This window comes from Arachis stenosperma, chromosome 10, assembly GCF_014773155.1.
Source record: "Arachis stenosperma cultivar V10309 chromosome 10, arast.V10309.gnm1.PFL2, whole genome shotgun sequence".
In the NCBI taxonomy this organism is placed as follows: Eukaryota; Viridiplantae; Streptophyta; class Magnoliopsida; order Fabales; family Fabaceae; genus Arachis; species Arachis stenosperma.
In genome coordinates, this window is record NC_080386.1 from 56,684,158 (window position 1) to 56,702,138 (window position 17,981).

At 32.5% G+C, this 17,981-nt stretch overlaps 2 protein-coding genes across 3 annotated transcripts; both read right to left on the reverse strand.

Annotated features, from left to right (window-relative positions):
* Positions 1-5,556: 5,556 nt before the first annotated feature.
* On the reverse strand, positions 5,557-9,381 carry LOC130954615 (adenine phosphoribosyltransferase 3-like). Of its 2 annotated transcripts, none has more exons than XM_057881371.1 (6): positions 9,029-9,381; positions 8,333-8,638; positions 6,452-6,544; positions 6,217-6,366; positions 6,066-6,124; positions 5,557-5,981 (listed from the first exon to the last, which is right to left on the reverse strand). In XM_057881371.1, exons 1-6 carry the CDS (start codon positions 9,108-9,110, stop codon positions 5,922-5,924), a joined length of 750 nt encoding a protein of 249 aa, XP_057737354.1. In that variant the 5' UTR covers positions 9,111-9,381; the 3' UTR covers positions 5,557-5,921. The 2 variants fall into 2 exon arrangements, with proteins under 2 accessions (XP_057737354.1, XP_057737355.1); XM_057881372.1 differs by having other exon boundaries at positions 8,528-8,638; positions 9,029-9,367.
* A 4,689-nt stretch (positions 9,382-14,070) lies between these two features.
* On the reverse strand, positions 14,071-14,790 carry LOC130957126 (uncharacterized). The gene has a single exon (XM_057884013.1). The coding sequence runs from the start codon at positions 14,788-14,790 to the stop codon at positions 14,071-14,073; it is 720 nt and encodes a 239-aa protein (XP_057739996.1).
* Positions 14,791-17,981: the final 3,191 nt, after the last annotated feature.

Consider the following 17,981-nt stretch of genomic DNA (forward strand, 5'->3'; position numbering starts at 1 on the left):
CGTAGAAGTTACGATAATACATACAGGATTCTTATCTGTGAACTTTACTCAGGAACGAGTTTTTCTATTGACAGATCCTCTGTGGTGCACCAAAACCACAAAACTCTCCTCACTAGCCATCTTACTCCCTCTAATGAGACTAACTCACGTTTGGAACCATATATATACAGCTCAGTCTCAAACTAATTCGAACCGGTCTGGTTCGAACTATGATTTGTGTAATTCGAACCAGCCCGGTTCGAATTACACCAAAAGCGTCTCTCTCTATAACCTGGTTCGAATTACATTCATTCTTAATTCGAACCAAGCTGGTTCGATTTATTACCAACCCAACACAACTAATTCGAACTGTCCTAGTTCGATTTACTCACAATTACAATTCGAACCAACCTGATTCGAATTATATAAAAATACGATCTGGCTTATTGCTGAAACGATTTTTGCTTTGGCTTATTTACGTAATTTTTGGAGTCAGTTGGCTTATTATGGTTTTTTACCCTTAAAATGACCTAACTCAATCCGTAACTATTTTAACTAAATAAATATGTTCTTGAAAGATAAGATTACGATTAAAAGTTCTAATAAAAAGCATCATAAAATCCTAAGTCTAAAGGACAGACTGTTGCATCTTTTTATTTCATTCAGCAACAACATAACAAATTCACATTTATCATATCCTGCTTTGGGTTGTGCTCGTCATACACCAAATTCACAGTCAGTCGTATCCTTGAGTAATCAGTGATAACCTAACAGACATTAACAATGATATTAGATAATGAAATAAACTTAACTTCATTAACAATGACATTTTTCTTACCCATGTCTTATCGGGTCTCCAATAGTGGTTGAGAACCATCCATTGAGCGACCCAAATACAACCATCATTCCTTCACCATAATTCAAGGCACACATTAACAAAGCAATATAATAAAAGAATAAACAGCCAAAAAATTAAATTCTTACTTTAAAAATTCGTATTTTTCAAAGAAAAGCTCATCTATAAGAGATATTTTTTAAAACAGGACTAAAGTTAGATATATTTAATCTAAATAATTGGTTTGCCAGTAACATTTTAAATGGACCAAAATACCCAAAGCTAATAGGAAAGACAATGACAAACAACTTCATCTCTACAAAATAACAAATAGAGAATAAAACTGAATATATTTAAAGAATCAAGGTTATTTAGATATCCACTAACAACTAATAAGGTAATAAGGTATATCCTTATTTTGATTAAGGCTTTTTTGCCGCTGTCTTTTCTTCAGCAAATGAAGATAAGAATTGGAATGAAGACCAAAGTATGACCATTAGCAGGTTAAGACATAAATAAAAACAGGACTTCTATTTAAAGATTCATCAGATTGCTTATATCTTTTTTGCTATGGAAGAGTTTGTCTTCCTCAACCTCTAGAAATTTTCTCAACTATTTTTTTCATTCACAAAATTATATTCATCAATATAACTATGGTGTATCTTGATGGTATTCAGTGGCTAAGAGAATGGGGGTTGAATCTTAGCCCCTTTTTGCTCAGAATAACTTTCTACCCTTTGAAATAACTTCAGGAGATTTTTCTTCTTTTTGTCTCGTTACTAGTCAAGAGACATTTTCTTTTTGTCTCATAACCAGTCAGGAGATATTTTTCAATTTTGTCTCCTATGCAACAGAATCAGAAATAGAGTAGAAGAGAGAGAAAGAATCACACCAAGAAGTATCCTGGTTCAGCTGCTAAGTGCAATGCAGCCTACATCTAATCTCCATCACAACAATGATGGAATTTCACTATAATCATACAGATTACAGACACCAATTCTCCCTAGGAACTACGCTTCCTATCCGGGACAAGTCCAGAATCTAACCCCAATCCTAAACTTGACTTGGTCACCTACCAAGTTTTCAACTGCTAAGTGCTAACCCAACTTGCAAGGGGATTCCCACAGAATCATGATACACAACACAGATGTACAAAGGAACTCTAGGACATCTATGTCATTTTCTTTAATTTTGTATACTCTGCCTTTTTTTCACTCACTGGCTTTTTCTTACAAACCTCATACTGTTTGCCTTTTTTACCATGAGACTCAAGACAGACAAAACTTAAAGAAAATACAAAATAGAAAATATTGAAGGAGAAGAACTTCTGTTAGCTTGGGTAGCTATGAGAACTCTGTGCTTTTTCTTCTTGTTTCAACCCTTGGCCGTTCACCCTTATTATAGAAGGGGAAGCTTCCAAGGTTGAAACGGTTCAACCGAGCCAACTTATTCTTCTTCAAACATCAAAACCGGTTCAGACAGAGAGAGGAGAGAGGGAAGCGAAAGCAAAAACCAACATGCAATCACCTCTTTCTCATCCCTTCTCATCAAACTTCATCAATCTGAGCCTTCCATCTTGACTTGGTCCCTAAGAAGGATTTTTGACCCTTGATGAACACTTGATCCTTGACAGCTCTATCTGCTCCACTTCTGCTTCCTCCTCCATGTAGCTACAGTAGCTACCTTCTGTGATGGATGAACAAAAACTAGAGACGAGCTTCACCTAACGGATCTTCCTCTCTGGCCGAAACGGATTGCAACCATTTTTGGTATGGTGATCTTGAGGCTTCTTCTCCACTTCTTACCTTTAATGGAAAAGATCTCAGCCACGCCATACTGTAGATCTTCCTTTTGCAAGGGCCATCATCACCTTGGCCTCTTGCTTTTGCATAGCTTCTCTTCTTCTACCTCTGATAGCTTGCATCTTCAATCTTCTTCTTGACAGATGAAGTGACTGAAACTAGAGAGAGAAGAGTGAAAAGCTTTCAATGGAAGTAAAGAAAGAAATAAAAATGAATTACTTTTCCACTCCCCATGCCTAGTAACGTGTAATACATTAATGGCAATCAAATCAATTTTCACTTTTTCTTTCCCGTTTCCAATGTAATTAATGCAAGTTAATTGAATCCATTCAAAGAGGGGAGTGGGTAACTGGAAAAGCATGCAACATTGCTTTCTTTTTTTCTTTTCAATTTTTTCGGACCAAGCCTTATTGGTCTTGTAGTAAAGATTAATTGGGCTTCACATTAATTTTCTGGCCCAATCAACATATGAATAAATCAGCCTTATGTCATGTCGAATTTTTGTGCAAGGCTGAATCTATTTTCTTAGCACATTTGGGTTTTAATTTGCATTAAGCCCAATGATCAAAATCTGCACACAAAACAGAAATTATTAAGCACATATTTTTGAATCAAAATCAAATTAATAATTTCTAATAACATAATTTTAACAATGTTTGATTATCATTTTAATTTAGATTTTTCCAAACTCATCATATCTAATGTATTGAATATGATTGAGAATAAAACTAGCACATATAGCTAGCTAGTAGCTTGCAATTCTATCATGGTTCTGCCTCTCTTCACAAGTGTTTTCTACTTGTATTTATAGCTTTACATTTATGTCTTATGTTGATTATGGAGGCAGTAACTTGTTGATGCTCCAAACATTGCTATAAATCTATACACAAATTTAACGTTCAAGCATAAATATTAGGTGAGATTCATAAATTATTATATATATTCGTACATGTCAGATTATGTATTAAATTTATGTTTGTATGAAAATTTTCTATTATAAAATGGTTTGTACTTTGATTTTTTGTGCTAATAATGTGCTAATAATGGCTTGTTGATATCTGCTGCTTCTATTACTAATTCAAACCAACTTATGCAATCCATCAGTAATTACTAAATGCAAAAGAACGATTAAGTTTTTCAATCAACCTCGAATGTCATGATTCCAAATCCAAATACTTAATTAGTAATTACTAATTCATACATGATCTAAATGTGAATTCAAAATATATAGAAGCTTTCTACAACAATGATTATTAAAGTATTACTTATTTGTTGATAGGCTTAGATTCAGGCTTTGTGTCTATGTTGTCAGCAGAATCTGCAGCCAAATTCTCACTCTTTGGAAATACTTGTAGCATCAGTTGTGATTCTAGCAACAGTGTTATTTTTTTTTATCAATCTTATCCTGAAGGAAGTTCTATTTTGAAATTGTTAAGGGAGACATGGGATATCTATTTGGTTCCAATAATTAGCCTCGGGACCTGTTATTTCTGCCGCCGTTGACGACGAGCTCAGGGGAAGGCGAGAGCTTGAGATTGCGAAAGCCAGTAAGCAAAGAGATGAGGAGCTCGACCTTCAGTGAGAAAGGGAGAGGAAGGAAACGCTGAGGGCTATATTTTTTTTTCTTTTTCGGGCCAGCTTGAGAGATTAGTGAGAGATTGGGCTTGTGCTTGGGCTAAAGTAAGGGGCTAAGGTTAGAGATTTTTTTAGGGACCTAATTATATTTTTAAATTTTTAGGAATTTAAATGTCTCCAAAACAAAAAAACAATCAAAAATATATTTGTCTTTTTATCAAAAAATTTAAACATGATTTAGTTCAAATTGTGTAAATCAATCAGTCTAATAATTATAATGTGGACAATTTAATTTATTATTATTACTATAATAAATCGATTTTGTTCTAATTTATTAAAAAATAAATTATTAATCGATTTAATAAAGACATCTAATAATAATATGACTTACATAAACATTTTTAAGAAAAGATATTTTTAATGTCTTTATCAAGATGGTTTCTTATTGGTATTATATTATTATATAATAATGCCAATCTTTAACGAGGTCCGACAAGATATCTCTGTTTTCTTGTCTTGCTTTTTAGAAGCGCTATTACTTGTACAATGAACAAGAATCTTTAGGGCCTCGGTGCAGTACTTCTTGGGCCAATAAATCTATCATTTTGGGTGGGCCTATTGGTGGCCCATAATCTCATTTAAAAAAAAAAGTAAAAATATAAAATATTTATCCAGCATCAAGAAAAAAAAAATAAAGAGTTTAATTTTAATTACTTTTTGTCAAACCCCAAAATTGCCACTCAAATAAGCCCCACAATAGTCACTCAAATTGGCTACGTGCATAAAATAGTCTTTAAAGTTGCTTTTGAGAACGAAATCAGATAAAAAATTAATAACAAAATATAAAAGATAAAAATACAAAAATTAATATTAAAAATAAAATTAGATAAAATACTAAAAATAAAATATAAAAAATAAAAATAAAAAATTAGTACTTTTATATAGTGATAAACTAAATATAAAATAAAACAAATAATAAAGTATAATTTATCTTTTTTTTTTATCATACGAAATTTAGAATATAAAATAAAATAATAAAAAATGTAATTATCAAAATTTGATAACTATTATAAAAAAATAAAAAAAATAAGTTGTATTTCTATTTAACTAATTTAGTTTCATGACACAATGTTTTTGTCGCCAAATATAATTTTACGTTTCTATATGTCTATAACTCAATATCATATCTTTATAAATAGATACGGCCTAAAATTTTAATAATACCAATTATATTTTTAAAATTGATAAAAATACACTATTAGTTCCTTATCAAGTGACTCATCATACCACTAAAGATTAACGTAAAGTATTTTATTAATTTAATAATATAATTGGTAAATTAAAATCTCTGATACTATTTTAGTATAGACAGCTAATCTCGTGAACCACCTTGGAACTTAATTGGTAGAACTACATACATCCTTTTCATTATGGTTATAATATAACATACTAAAACAAGTTACTAACTAGTGAGAAGTGCGCCTTATCCAATATTGATTAGTTTGATTCGGACCAATCCCCAACCAAACACAGAGACACAGCAGAAAAAACCAAAGAAAATGTAGAATAAATGGGTGTAGCCAAAGTTATGAAGTTTTATTTAAGGGTAAGGCATGAAGAAGAGAAGAGATGAGAGGAGAGGGTGATACAAATATTGATTAATTTGTATGGGAAAAGGAAGCCATAGCCATAGGCATTGCCATTGCCATTGCCATTGCAATTGTGTTGTCTCATACTTCCAAGTATTCCACCAACACATACAAAGGCTTCCCATTCAACCGTTCGCGCCCCTACCAGATACAAATACTCATCATTAGTAACTACATGCAGGACCAACATATATACCAAAACCACCTGAATAAAAACACACATACCTTCAGTTCTGGCAATTCTATTACACAGGCACACTCCACTACCTCTGCTCCCACACGTTCTATAAACAAGGGTCACACAAACATATGTCATGTATATTCAGATATATAGAGACATGTTTGTCAATAGGAAAACTGAAATTATCTTAATTACCGAGTAAGTCCATAGCAGCACAGAGTGTTCCACCAGTTGCAATCAAATCATCAACCACTATAGCGCGTTCACCAGCTTCAACTGCTCCAACATGCATCTCAAGACAGTCCCTTCCATACTCCAGAATATACTCTTGAGATATCACTTTCCCTGCCATCAAACCAATAATGCAACCTTCTTTTGAGTCTTAACACCCCACAAACACTACTAGTCTTATAACATAATAATACCATACCAGGTAACTTCTTTGGTTTCCTCAATGGTACAAACTTTGCTCCAATTGCCAATGCTATGGGAGGACCGAATATGAATCCCCGAGCTTCAATTCCTACACAACAACACAGTTACAATCCATTTATCAGTAGTAGAGCACAAGAATCAAATATAGTGCTTGCATTGTGTGCTACTCTACTTGCTAGACATGAAGGAAATTAAGGATCATACGAAATTACCAACTTGCTTTTCATTAATAACCACACAACAAAAAGAATAAGAGAAGGAAGAATTTAATAATTTCACTTTGGGATAAAAAAAATCTCTGCAGCTATGGAATTTTAACTCATTAAAGCATCTGTCACGTTGCGTTTTGCCTACTAAATACACACAACAGCCATTCAACAAGCATTATGATGAGTAGAGACAAAAATTGCATACAACCAATCTATTAGATTGCGAAAATGAGGGACCATACTTGTTACTTGATATACTAGCTTAGCAATTAGTAGTTAATTGATTTACTAGTTGTAACAACAAATTAGTTAGACAAGTAGCTTATAACAGAAATTTTAGTTAACCCCTAATTATTCTAACTCAGTTGGTTAGAAGACCAATATATATATCTAACTGTTGTAACAATGTAAAGTGTGGTTCATCATTGAGTACACTGAGAGAACAAGTACTCTCATTTTCTTCTTTCTGTTTCTACTTTTGCTCTATTCTCACACTCCCCTTCGGCACCTTCAACATGGTGCGGTGAGCGTGGAACCCAAAGGGGAGTGTGAGAATAGAGCAAAAATAGAAACAGAAAGAAGAAAATGAGAGTACTTATTCTCTCAGTGTACTCAATGATGAACCACACTTTACATTGTTACAACAATTAGATATATATATATTGGTCTTTTAACCAACTGAGTTAGAATAATTAGGGGTAAACTAAAATTTCTGTTATAAGTTACTTGTCTAACTAATTTGTTGTTACAACTAGTAAATCAATTAACTACTAATTGCTAAGCTAGTATATCAAGTAACAATACTATATATACCACAGGCTGCCTCTGATCCATGCACATTGCATGTAACAAATGTTATATCTAGTTAAAAAAAGAATCACGGGTACAAACATGTAACCATAGGTGCAAACACACAAAACAACAACAAAATATTCTATAAATAAGGTTATCATATTAAAGAACCCCCAAAAAATTGGCTCATGAATGCATTTATAAGGCAGAGGAGATGTGAATGTCAATTGTCACATAGTTACCATAAGCCACAATGCACACTCAAAAAAAAAGACAAAACACCTAGTCCAATGGTGGTCTGGTTCATTTGTAATCTTCCATATGAAACTTTAAAGCGGGTACACAAGGCCCTACCAGCAATTCAGGTATAAGATTGCCATTAAATGTGTACAGGAACCGGACAATGTGAAATGGGGCCTCTAACATTAATCTGTGCAATGAGACAGGTCTGCATGCATCACCTCAAAATCTTTGATTTAATACATGATGATACTATACTATTAGAATTTCATAGCTGCTATCTCGAATCTCGAGACACTTTTTTCACTTGTAAAGGTTACACAAGACAAGAAAGACATAAAATACAAGGGTGGTAGTGATAACATAGTAGTGTAGTAACTGATAGTGTGCTGCTACAAGCTTTACCAGAGAGAGAAAGAGGAGTGAGATAGTGACCAAAAAGTAAAAAAGAGGGTTCTATAAGGTCCACTACTAAAGTGCACAAGTGTAGTGTAGGGTAATGGATGAGCACCATGGAAGAGAGGCCATCAATGGCACAACCCACTAATAATATAGTCAATAATAATAATAATCACTTCACAGTTCACATCCCAAAACAAAACACACAGTGGCTTCCATTCCATAAAGACACCCACCAAAAATAATATACAAGACTGTCCAGTGCATATTCCGCCCAACTTTCTCGCAAACATGGACCCCACCCACTTTGGACCTATCCACACTTGTAAGTGACACCACCACCACCACCCTCCAGAAAAGATAAACACCGCTGAAGAAGAAAAAAGGAACTCCAAAATCATGTTGCTGATGGTAATAGAGCAAGTATTTACCTGCAACAACAGAAATGTTTTTGCCTTTGTAACGCTCCACGAACAAGTCGATGGTGTCCTTGAAGGCTTTGGGATCGAGCAAGAGAGTAGTGATGTCTTGGAACATTATTCCTGCCATTGCAAGTTTGCAGCCAAAAAACAAAAAGACCAAGAAAAGTGAGAAGCTCTCTGCCTAAGCCTCAGAGTCATGAACAAAGTTACAATACTTAAAGGAATTTCAACCATCGTCCATCAGAAACATAAAAAAAAGTACGGAACGGTGTTTTATCTTTTATGGTATTTGGTGTGAGCGCTGTGTTTCAGGCTCTGAAAATAATAATAATAATCATAATAAGAGTCTTAATAATACATTTTAATAATACCATTTTTATATTTCTAATTTTTATATCAAAAAACAAAAAAAATTCCTATTAATATCTTCTTAAAGTGTGTCTTTAGAACACAAAGTAACTAAATCCAAATACTAATAATAGAGAAAAGAGAGGAGAAGAAGTTGGATACCGGATTTGGGAAAGTGTGGGACGACACGAATCTTAGTTTTGATGCCATGAAGACGGGGGTCTTCGTCTCTGTAAGCCGACATTGTGTTCTGTAATGAGTAGAGAGAGAGAGAGGGAGAGAGAAGGAAAGAAGAATGAGTGTTGTGTGTGTGTTGTGTTATGTTAGTGTGTGCGATCTTTATAATTTATAAAGGGAGGAGGGAGAAAATGTGTTCTGAAATGAAGAAACCAAAGTGATTGGTTGTGTCTTAAATTATCTATCTGTGCAGCATCTCAGCTCAGAGATTTGTTTGTGTTCGCATCAACTATAACAACGCTACAGCTAGTCATGCTTAGTTTTCATTGGGAATTAGAGACCATTCATTGTTTATTATATCTTAGAAGAAGTAATTACTATCATGATTAATATGAGTAAAATATGACATTGATATAACATGACAGCAATTATAGTTAGGTGGAGTCGTGAGAGAGAATCTCAATATATTTCTCTCATTAGTTAACTGTACTTCCCACTGGTGAATATTCCAACATCAAAACATATATCCTATCATTTTTGAATCTATATTATATACCAATCTACACTATATTCTTCCTTCAAAATCGCTAACATTTTATTGAAATCTTATTACTAAAATATAGACACAACAGAACTAATCATATCTCAATAGTACTATATGCAATTTTTTTCCCCCAATACAGTGACAGTGTGTCATATTGTTTCCTTTTTATGGTAATTGGTAATTCAGTTCAACGAGACTAAGAATTGCATAAAATGTTGAATTTATTAAATAACATAGTAAATAAATTACTAAATATTTTAAAGAGGCAGAGGCAAGTTGAGTGACTAGTAGTTGAGGTGAGAGATTGATAGCACTGAAGAAAATAGTCCATGAGACAGTGATTTTAACTCATTTCTCCCATTAGTGGTCCACTCCACTAACACTAAGATGCAGAATTTTCCTTTAATAATTAATAAAAACAAATTAACAAAGCTGTTCTTCTCTCCTCAATCTAACACATTTAGAAGAAAATGTCGGTGGAGTAATATACTTTGATAATAATGCACAAGTAGTAATCAACGTACAAAATCAATAGAAACACATTTTCCAATTCCCTTTCCTATATATGCACGTACGATTGCAATTAATTAAATGTATGCAAAGCATGATCACTCAAATATGTATCCTTGCCTCCTGTGTACGCTACATTTCCTCTTTCGTGTTTGGTCCATGCTTCAAATTCCTCTATTCAAGCTATGCTTAAAACAATTCAAATGTAATTGAAAAATTTTGATATATTGTGGTGTGTTAAGAAATGTAATTATTATAGAAGAAATATGTTGTCTTATATGATGAGCACTAGACTAGAAAGATTTTGACTAGTACTAGTCTCACTATATATCCAGCTAGAGTGTTTTCAAGTACCGAAAGCAGTGTATGTAGTTAATTGCACATCACTACTTGTACTGTGTACATACTACACAATCTGTGGCTACCCCATCTCAATCTTTTGTGCATCAGAGACGTTGCTTTCAAATCTTCCTAGTAATATTCTGTGGGCATCTCTCATCCCTTTCCCATTAACCCAAATATCCCTTTCTCTTTTTCTCATTATTAGTTTCATCCCCTTAATCATCCTATTATCTATTCTAATTGGAATCCCATACCTTAAATTGAAGATAGTGACAGCACAATGCTCCTTTCTTTAATTTATTGTATTCATTAACTTTAGTTAAATTTTATATTATGATTAGTATTCAGTTGTTGCATTGTAGAATAGAAAAGTAGTAGGTTTTTTTTCAGAAAGGGAGATACAGAGAGAGAAGTGCGCAAAGCATAAAGAGCCTTTTCTGGATTCTGGAGGCGGCACATGGCATTAAAAGTGGGGAAAGGTAGGAAGAATCTGCCTTCTACGCATACCATAGACCATACCCCTAATAATATTATGGATCCTTCATTACTTGCATTTGCATATATTTCAGATATTATTGCCTCTTTACTCTTGTCACTTATTATTTTACCCTTTCTATGTTATACTCAAACAAATTTATAATTATAGACATTCTAGTTTGGAGTGAGGATATAGATAAATGGATTTTGTACTTTCATCGTCCTTCTTCCCAGGAGTATGAGAAAGTGTTTCAACTTCTCGTAGTTGAGAAAAGATCAGCAAGTGGATGAAGCGCTTTCTCCAGCCTTATTTGTTTGTTCTGCATTTTAGTGACTTAAAACAAAAAGGCAAACATTTTAAAAGTATAGAAAAAGTGATTTTTCTAAGATTAAACAAGCACCTTGTCGTTACTCATTATGTATATATAATTATTAATTAATAATGAACAAGTTAAAAATGTGTGGCTGGCGTGGACGGAGTAAAAAGCACTGCAGGATACGCAACAAATACTGGTACAGAATACAGCATACACAGATCACACATACATACATACATACATCAATCTCTTAAAAGAAAAAGAGTTTGTCTTCTTTTGTTTTATCTGCAAGTCCTGCATAAGGATTCTCTGCACCAGCTAATTAATAACAAAAAAGACAACGGAATTTTCTCATCAAAGGCCATGCGTGCATCTTAATCCTAATTCAAAAAAGTAATAATCCTAATCCAATACAGGAGAAGAAACAAAAGGATCAAAGATTCCTCAAGGTGGCATAGTCACCTCTAAAAAAGAATATTATATTTTTTTCTGTGTTGCTTGATTTCACTTAAAACTCTTAGCCTTAGGTACAACAAAAATTATGCATAAAACGTACAAGCAAAGCGGAGTTGATGACATGGCATGAGTCTGGTCCATTCATCCTTTTTTGTACGGTTGAGATCTTCTCGCCCGTCCAACACTCGACAACTCTGACTAGCTACCTCCCACAGTCAGCTCTGTGTTCCCGCAATATGACCATTTTGCCCCTTCCTTTATATTTCATATCCATGTTATATATTGTTGTTGTTGTTGTCTCTAATACAAAAGATTATTAGTTAGTTAAAGTTTAATTCACAGCTAAACTTGATATACGAGAACATGTAAAATATAATACTACTTTTTTCGCCAACCATTACATGGATGTAGTTAATGCACATTTGGAATTGGGGTAAGAAACAGATTTACTCGAATTGGCAGGAAAAAGAGCAGAAGATGAATTGGAGGACAAGTAATGAGTAATGACGCTACCAATATTAGACATAGACATGTTACATGTATGTAGATGAGACATCAGATAACAGTGGTCTATGCGTGTGTTAGTGTGTGTATATATGTGAAGTCTGAAGGCGTTTCTTATTTGGAGGGAAGATCTTCCTTGGAATGAGTAAATACTCCACAGATTTTGTTGTACTCGCTTTCCCCATCGTTGCTTGTTATGTGAGGAATCATATTGCATACAAAATTTGTGACTAAGATATTTTTTTAACTGCTATCTTAATTATTCAAAGTGAAGAATCAAATTCAAGTTGCATGGACATCAATGTAAAGAAGTAGTGCACATGTGTGTTAAAATATAAATTACATTTATCCAAAGCTTATAATGTGATATCATAAATTTTAATAATTGAAATTATAAGTTTGATTCTTGTTATTTTTCATTAGACATAATTAGATTAAATGAGGGGAAAAAATGAAAAGGAAAGTTGTAAGGGTATGGGCCTACCACAAAAATGAAGCACTGCTGGTGGTTGAGAAAATATAAGAAAACAAATGATGGTGCCAACTGCCAAAAATCAACTTGACATGTTCTGCTTTGGCTCATCGCTCATCAACTTGAATTCTGAGCCCACTCCTTCTACACTGCAGGATCGGATATAATGATATAAGATCTTTTGGTAAAAAAAAATTCAACGCCATATCTGATATCTAGATTCCTAAGCAATTGAAATGAGCATCCAATGTTTGATGTAAAAGGTCTTGATCATGAGAAACCCCACACTTTCTTTTCCTAGATAGGCTAACTTGGCTATGAGTTGCAGCTATGCATGTCTTATGTCGTTTTGTGCTGTCTCTACTGTGCCATTACAGGAGAGTGGATCCTCTCCAGTGGAATAAAAATTGGATAGTGTCCAGTGTAGGATCTCATCCTTCATTGTTTTCTCTCTCCTATTTAATTTTGATCCCACTTATAAAATTAAAGGTGAGAGATCACACTTTATTCTCTTAAGTGTTAAAAAAAATGGAGAGGATCCATTCCCCATTATAGTGGCCCAATAGTAACATTAATTAATTCATATTATTGTTACTGTTAACAATATCCATTTCAGGATCAGCATACTATTGGTTAAAAGTATCTCTTAGAATTTTAAGAAATTCTCCCAGAGATGAGGAACTTTTTATTTGGACATCGGATATTAAAAACAAGGGTAATTTAGGATTTTGGTATCCTCTAATAGTCTATCATGTTAAAAAAATTCTTATTAATACATATCGTAATAATATATTTTAAAAATATCATAAAAGAATATTTGATTAAACTTTTTTATAAAAACAAGTTTTTATATTTCAATACATTAAATACATTAAAAAATTTTCAAAAAAATGTTATGACACGTTTTAACTAAGAGGAAGTATAAGAAGTCAATGGAATATTTGTACAATATGTACCATGAGGGTTTATGGATGTTCGATTCAGTAGAATATCAGATGTTTATTATTCTGGATAATATGAGTGTATTGTGTTTGAGAAATTAATAGTATTTTATTCTGGATGTTTATTTTTTAATTCATATTGAGCCAAATAAATAGCCCATTGTAGACATTGTATAAATATTCCATTAGCTCGGACTCTTTAACTAAATCCTAACAAACAAACAAAAAGTAACAATAGGCTTTACTAAATTTCCGGACCAAATTCTTGGAGTTGGAACTTGGAATTACCACAATTTTAATTAACTATCATCATTCAAACCAAATTTAACAACTACGAGTAACCTCTAGAGAAACAATTTTTAAGTAATATGAACATTCTAAGTTTTCGTGAAGTAAACTCTACAGAAACAATTGTTATCGTTGACATATTCCACTTTAACATGTCCATAAAAGAATAGAAACAATCAACTTTCATTGATGTTGGCACTTGGATGAACCTTGCTAAAACAATTTATTCTAACTCTTGTTGTAGGCGCACACTGGCTGCTGTGGTCACCCATTCTGGATCTGATCTTCCGGTATTCCCTTGATCTTAATACTGCCTCCAAAATGTTTATATCTTCTTGAATTTCATGTCTAGAAAGAGATGCAAGGCCAGGAAGTATCTCCTTCTGGAAATCCTTGAATCTCCTTCCCCGTTTTAATCTAAGACTAAAATCATTTGTCTTTGCTCTGTCCACCTCATATGGCTTTGATGATGCGAAAGAGCAGTCATCATCATTGCATTCTTCAAGCTCTAAAGCAATTTGTTCATAAGAATCAGTACACTGTACCTTAACAATCTCCTCCTTGTCAACCTTAATGCATTCTGTTTTGGATGAACAGTTTTGGTAGTTGAATGAACTGCTTAAGGAAAAATTAACAAGCAATTGAGCAGCACTTTGGATGCACATAGACGCTTCAGGAAGTTCTACTACCATCTCATCAGTGCCTAAATTCTGGCCACGAGTATTGAGATTTGTTTCTCCCAAATTAGTCTCAGGTTGTCTATCCTTCAAGCTGTCAGAACTATCAACAATGCAGCTAGATTCACAAAAAGCATTGCTATCTACATATTTTTCTTCTCCTTGACTTTGACAAGCACAAGAAATTTCATTATCTTTGGTATTCTCACAGTTTACCATTATAGTATCTGTAAAATCAGAATAGAAAAATTGACCAACAGATGGCTTCCAAGTGGATCCAGTATCCTTGTTCTCCAAGTCACTTGTGCAATAGCAAATATCTTTATGTGGGTCTACGTTAGTCCTGGAAACACACTTACTACTAAGGGTGTATTTGGTAAACTCGTTTGAGAAGAAAAAGCATGTTTAAACTTCTTGAAAGCTTCATATTTTTGTTTGGCTAATTTTTAGTTTGGCAAACGCAGAAGTGATTTTATATTTAAAACCACGTTTACCAGAAGCAACAATTTCTAGCTTCTGCATTTCACCAACGGGCTTTTAGCCATTTACCCTCAACATCTATTATTTCTTTATCAATTTTATCCTATACACATGTTATTGTATTATTTATGAAATTCTTATTTGGTAAATTGGTCTTCTTTTCTTATTATTTCTCTTTATATGAGCTCTTTTTTCTATTATTTATTATTTTTATTTTTTGTTAAATTTTTATTTGACATTATACATTTTTATAATTATAATTTTTGTATATTATATTTATTATTATCTTTTTATAATATGATTTATTGATTCCATTAGATAAAGTAAATTAAACAAAAAATTAACCATAAATAATAATAATAATAATAATAATAATAATAATAATAATAATAATAATAGTAAAAAATTATAAGGTACTAAAAAAGAGTACTAAGAAAACTAAAAATATACTATATAAAATACATTATCAAGAACTTTTCGATTTGTTTCCATCACTGTCAAGATAAATATTTAATTTTATTATTTTTAATATTTTTTTATAATTATAATTCTCGTATATATAGTTTTTTATTGTAATTTTTTTATAATATAGATTATGATCCTATTAAAAAAGACAATTAAATAAAAAATTAATCATAAATATTAATAAAATTATACACATTAGATTCTAAAATAATATTAAGAATAAAATTATTAAGAGTATTAAACCAAAAATACGATGTAAAAAAATACTAAATTAACATTTTTACGTTAATACTTAAAATTTTTAAAAAATATAACAGATTAAATACTCTTATATATATAGTCACAAAAAAAACTCTTATATATATAATTTTATTTTGTTAATTTTTAATTTTTTATATGTTATTTTTATTTAAAATAATATATATTAATTTTATTATAAAATTAATTAATAAGATTATTCAAATATCTAAATTAAAATGATAGGATAATATAAAAAATTATTTAAGTTGATGTCTATTTTAGTAATTTTTCATCTAAAAGTGATTTTGAGTAGTATATTCCAAACCATATTTATTTTACTATAATCCATTTTGATATAAAGATGCCAAACATAAATCACTTCAATACAAACTTACTTTTCATCAAAATAAGTTTGCAAAATCAATTCTATTCAAACTCCCTTTTGCAAACTGAAATCCAAACACACACTAAATAGGCCTGCTTCACCTACATTCTCTCCATTAAATTTGGGATTAGTAACCTCTCCAACACTTTTGGAATTAACCACAACAGAATTTACAGTATCATCCCACTGAAGGGGTTTGGAAGCATCACTTAGTGACTTGATGTTTTGCTTCTTCTGTGTGGAACCCTGCCAAAAATACGTAATGATCTAGTTGTGGAGTGGCAGGTCTCTAAATTATCACTCGAGTTACTTGCTGAGTCATCCAATTAAACTTCGTTGAGATCAAACTTCGGTGCATTACTACAAAATACTATAAAAATGATAATGATAATAAAGAAAAGAAAGAATGAAGAATCACTAGACAACTTAATTTACCATTGGAGTGGAAGACATTCTTGCATCTTCAATCAACCTCATTGATGTTTCGGGTCTGATTGGATTGGAGGACAAAAATAACAAGTTAATAATTGAGTGCTTGCTTGCTCCGAACCAATATCTTCCATCAGCATCTTCTGCATACTATACAGTCTAGTTCCTGGACCTGGAGTACAAGAAACAAAAACAGGGCTAGTGACTATAATTCCATCCTTTGACCTCCGTTTAAAATATCAATCATGTTAAGTGTACACAAAAAATCAACCACCTATCCATAATATAGGTTGGAATACAAAAATACATATTAAAAATTAGTTATACAATACATGCGTTGGTGTGCACTAGGTTGTTATTTGTAGCAATCACAAACTTCCGAAAGGAATAATAAGAAACGAGAGAGGATTGCACAAGAACAAGAGCAAATTAAAGAATAGAGATGATAATCTAAATCTTCACTTTGATTGAAGTAATGAAAATGAAATTAAAGTTACATAAAATAAAATTGAGACCATGCTATATATACAACAACGCAGACCATGAAGCTGTGACTTAACTTCCAAAAGCAGATAGTAAAAGAAAACGGTTATTTACAAAACTAACTGGATCAGCTAATGCGTACACGTGGCTAAACAAGAGTGAGGGCAAAAGGATCAACATGGATTATGATTATGCGAAACCGTTGATTACGACTTTAAGAGACAGAAGCAGTACTCCTATAGTACTAAGTTAGCATGAAATTAAGCGTGTTTGATAACAGAAGAAACAATTAAGAAAATTGAAAGGGTGTATAAAAACTAAAGAAGCAGTTAGGAATACACGAAGGGAAAATAATACCGTTAAGTAAATAGTAGTGAGAGAGCGAGAGTGGAGTTTGCGGTTGCGATTTGGAAGGGTGGGGACGGTGATGGCAACATAGAAATGCAGTGGGCGCTCCTCTGTATCTTCCTCGGCGGCTTCTTCAATTCTCTACTCTTTAGCAGTTATGAGCTAACTAATATGAATATGATATTAATATCTGTCTGTCTTTCTGAAACGTTGGGATACCGTCATCGTGCGCCTCCGTGTTAGCTCCTACAGCCTATAATAAGTCGCTTTTACATTTTGTTTGGATGTTTGATGGAAAATGAGAGGAAAGAAAATGAAAGGAAAGAAAATGAAAGAAAAAGTGGATTTCTTTGTATATTGTTTGGATGTAAAGAAAATGAATGAAAAGAAAAGGGGTAAAAAACCCAAATGAGCCAAGGAGAGCTCAAAATTACCTAATTCAGCCAAATGAAAAATCAATACGTGAATCAACCAGGACGAATTATTATATAATTCGAATCAATATGATTCGAATTTGATTTGCATGTAATTCGAATTGATATGATTCGAATTACTAGGAAGCCAACAATTGAATGAAGTT

Bases quoted from the DNA above. Each gene is read 5' to 3' on its own strand.
- LOC130954615 (XM_057881371.1), bottom strand. From the start codon at position 9,110: ATGTCGGCTTACAGAGACGAAGACCCCCGTCTTCATGGCATCAAAACT. The intron at 6,545-8,332 runs GTGGGTGTCTTT...GTTGTTGTGTAG, and splicing joins AGTCTTGTATATTATTTTTG to GAATTGAAGCTCGGGGATTC. The intron at 6,367-6,451 runs GTATGGTATTAT...GTTTGATGGCAG, and splicing joins GAAACCAAAGAAGTTACCTG to GGAAAGTGATATCTCAAGAG.
- LOC130957126 (XM_057884013.1), bottom strand. From the start codon at position 14,790: ATGGTAAACTGTGAGAATACCAAAGATAATGAAATTTCTTGTGCTTGT.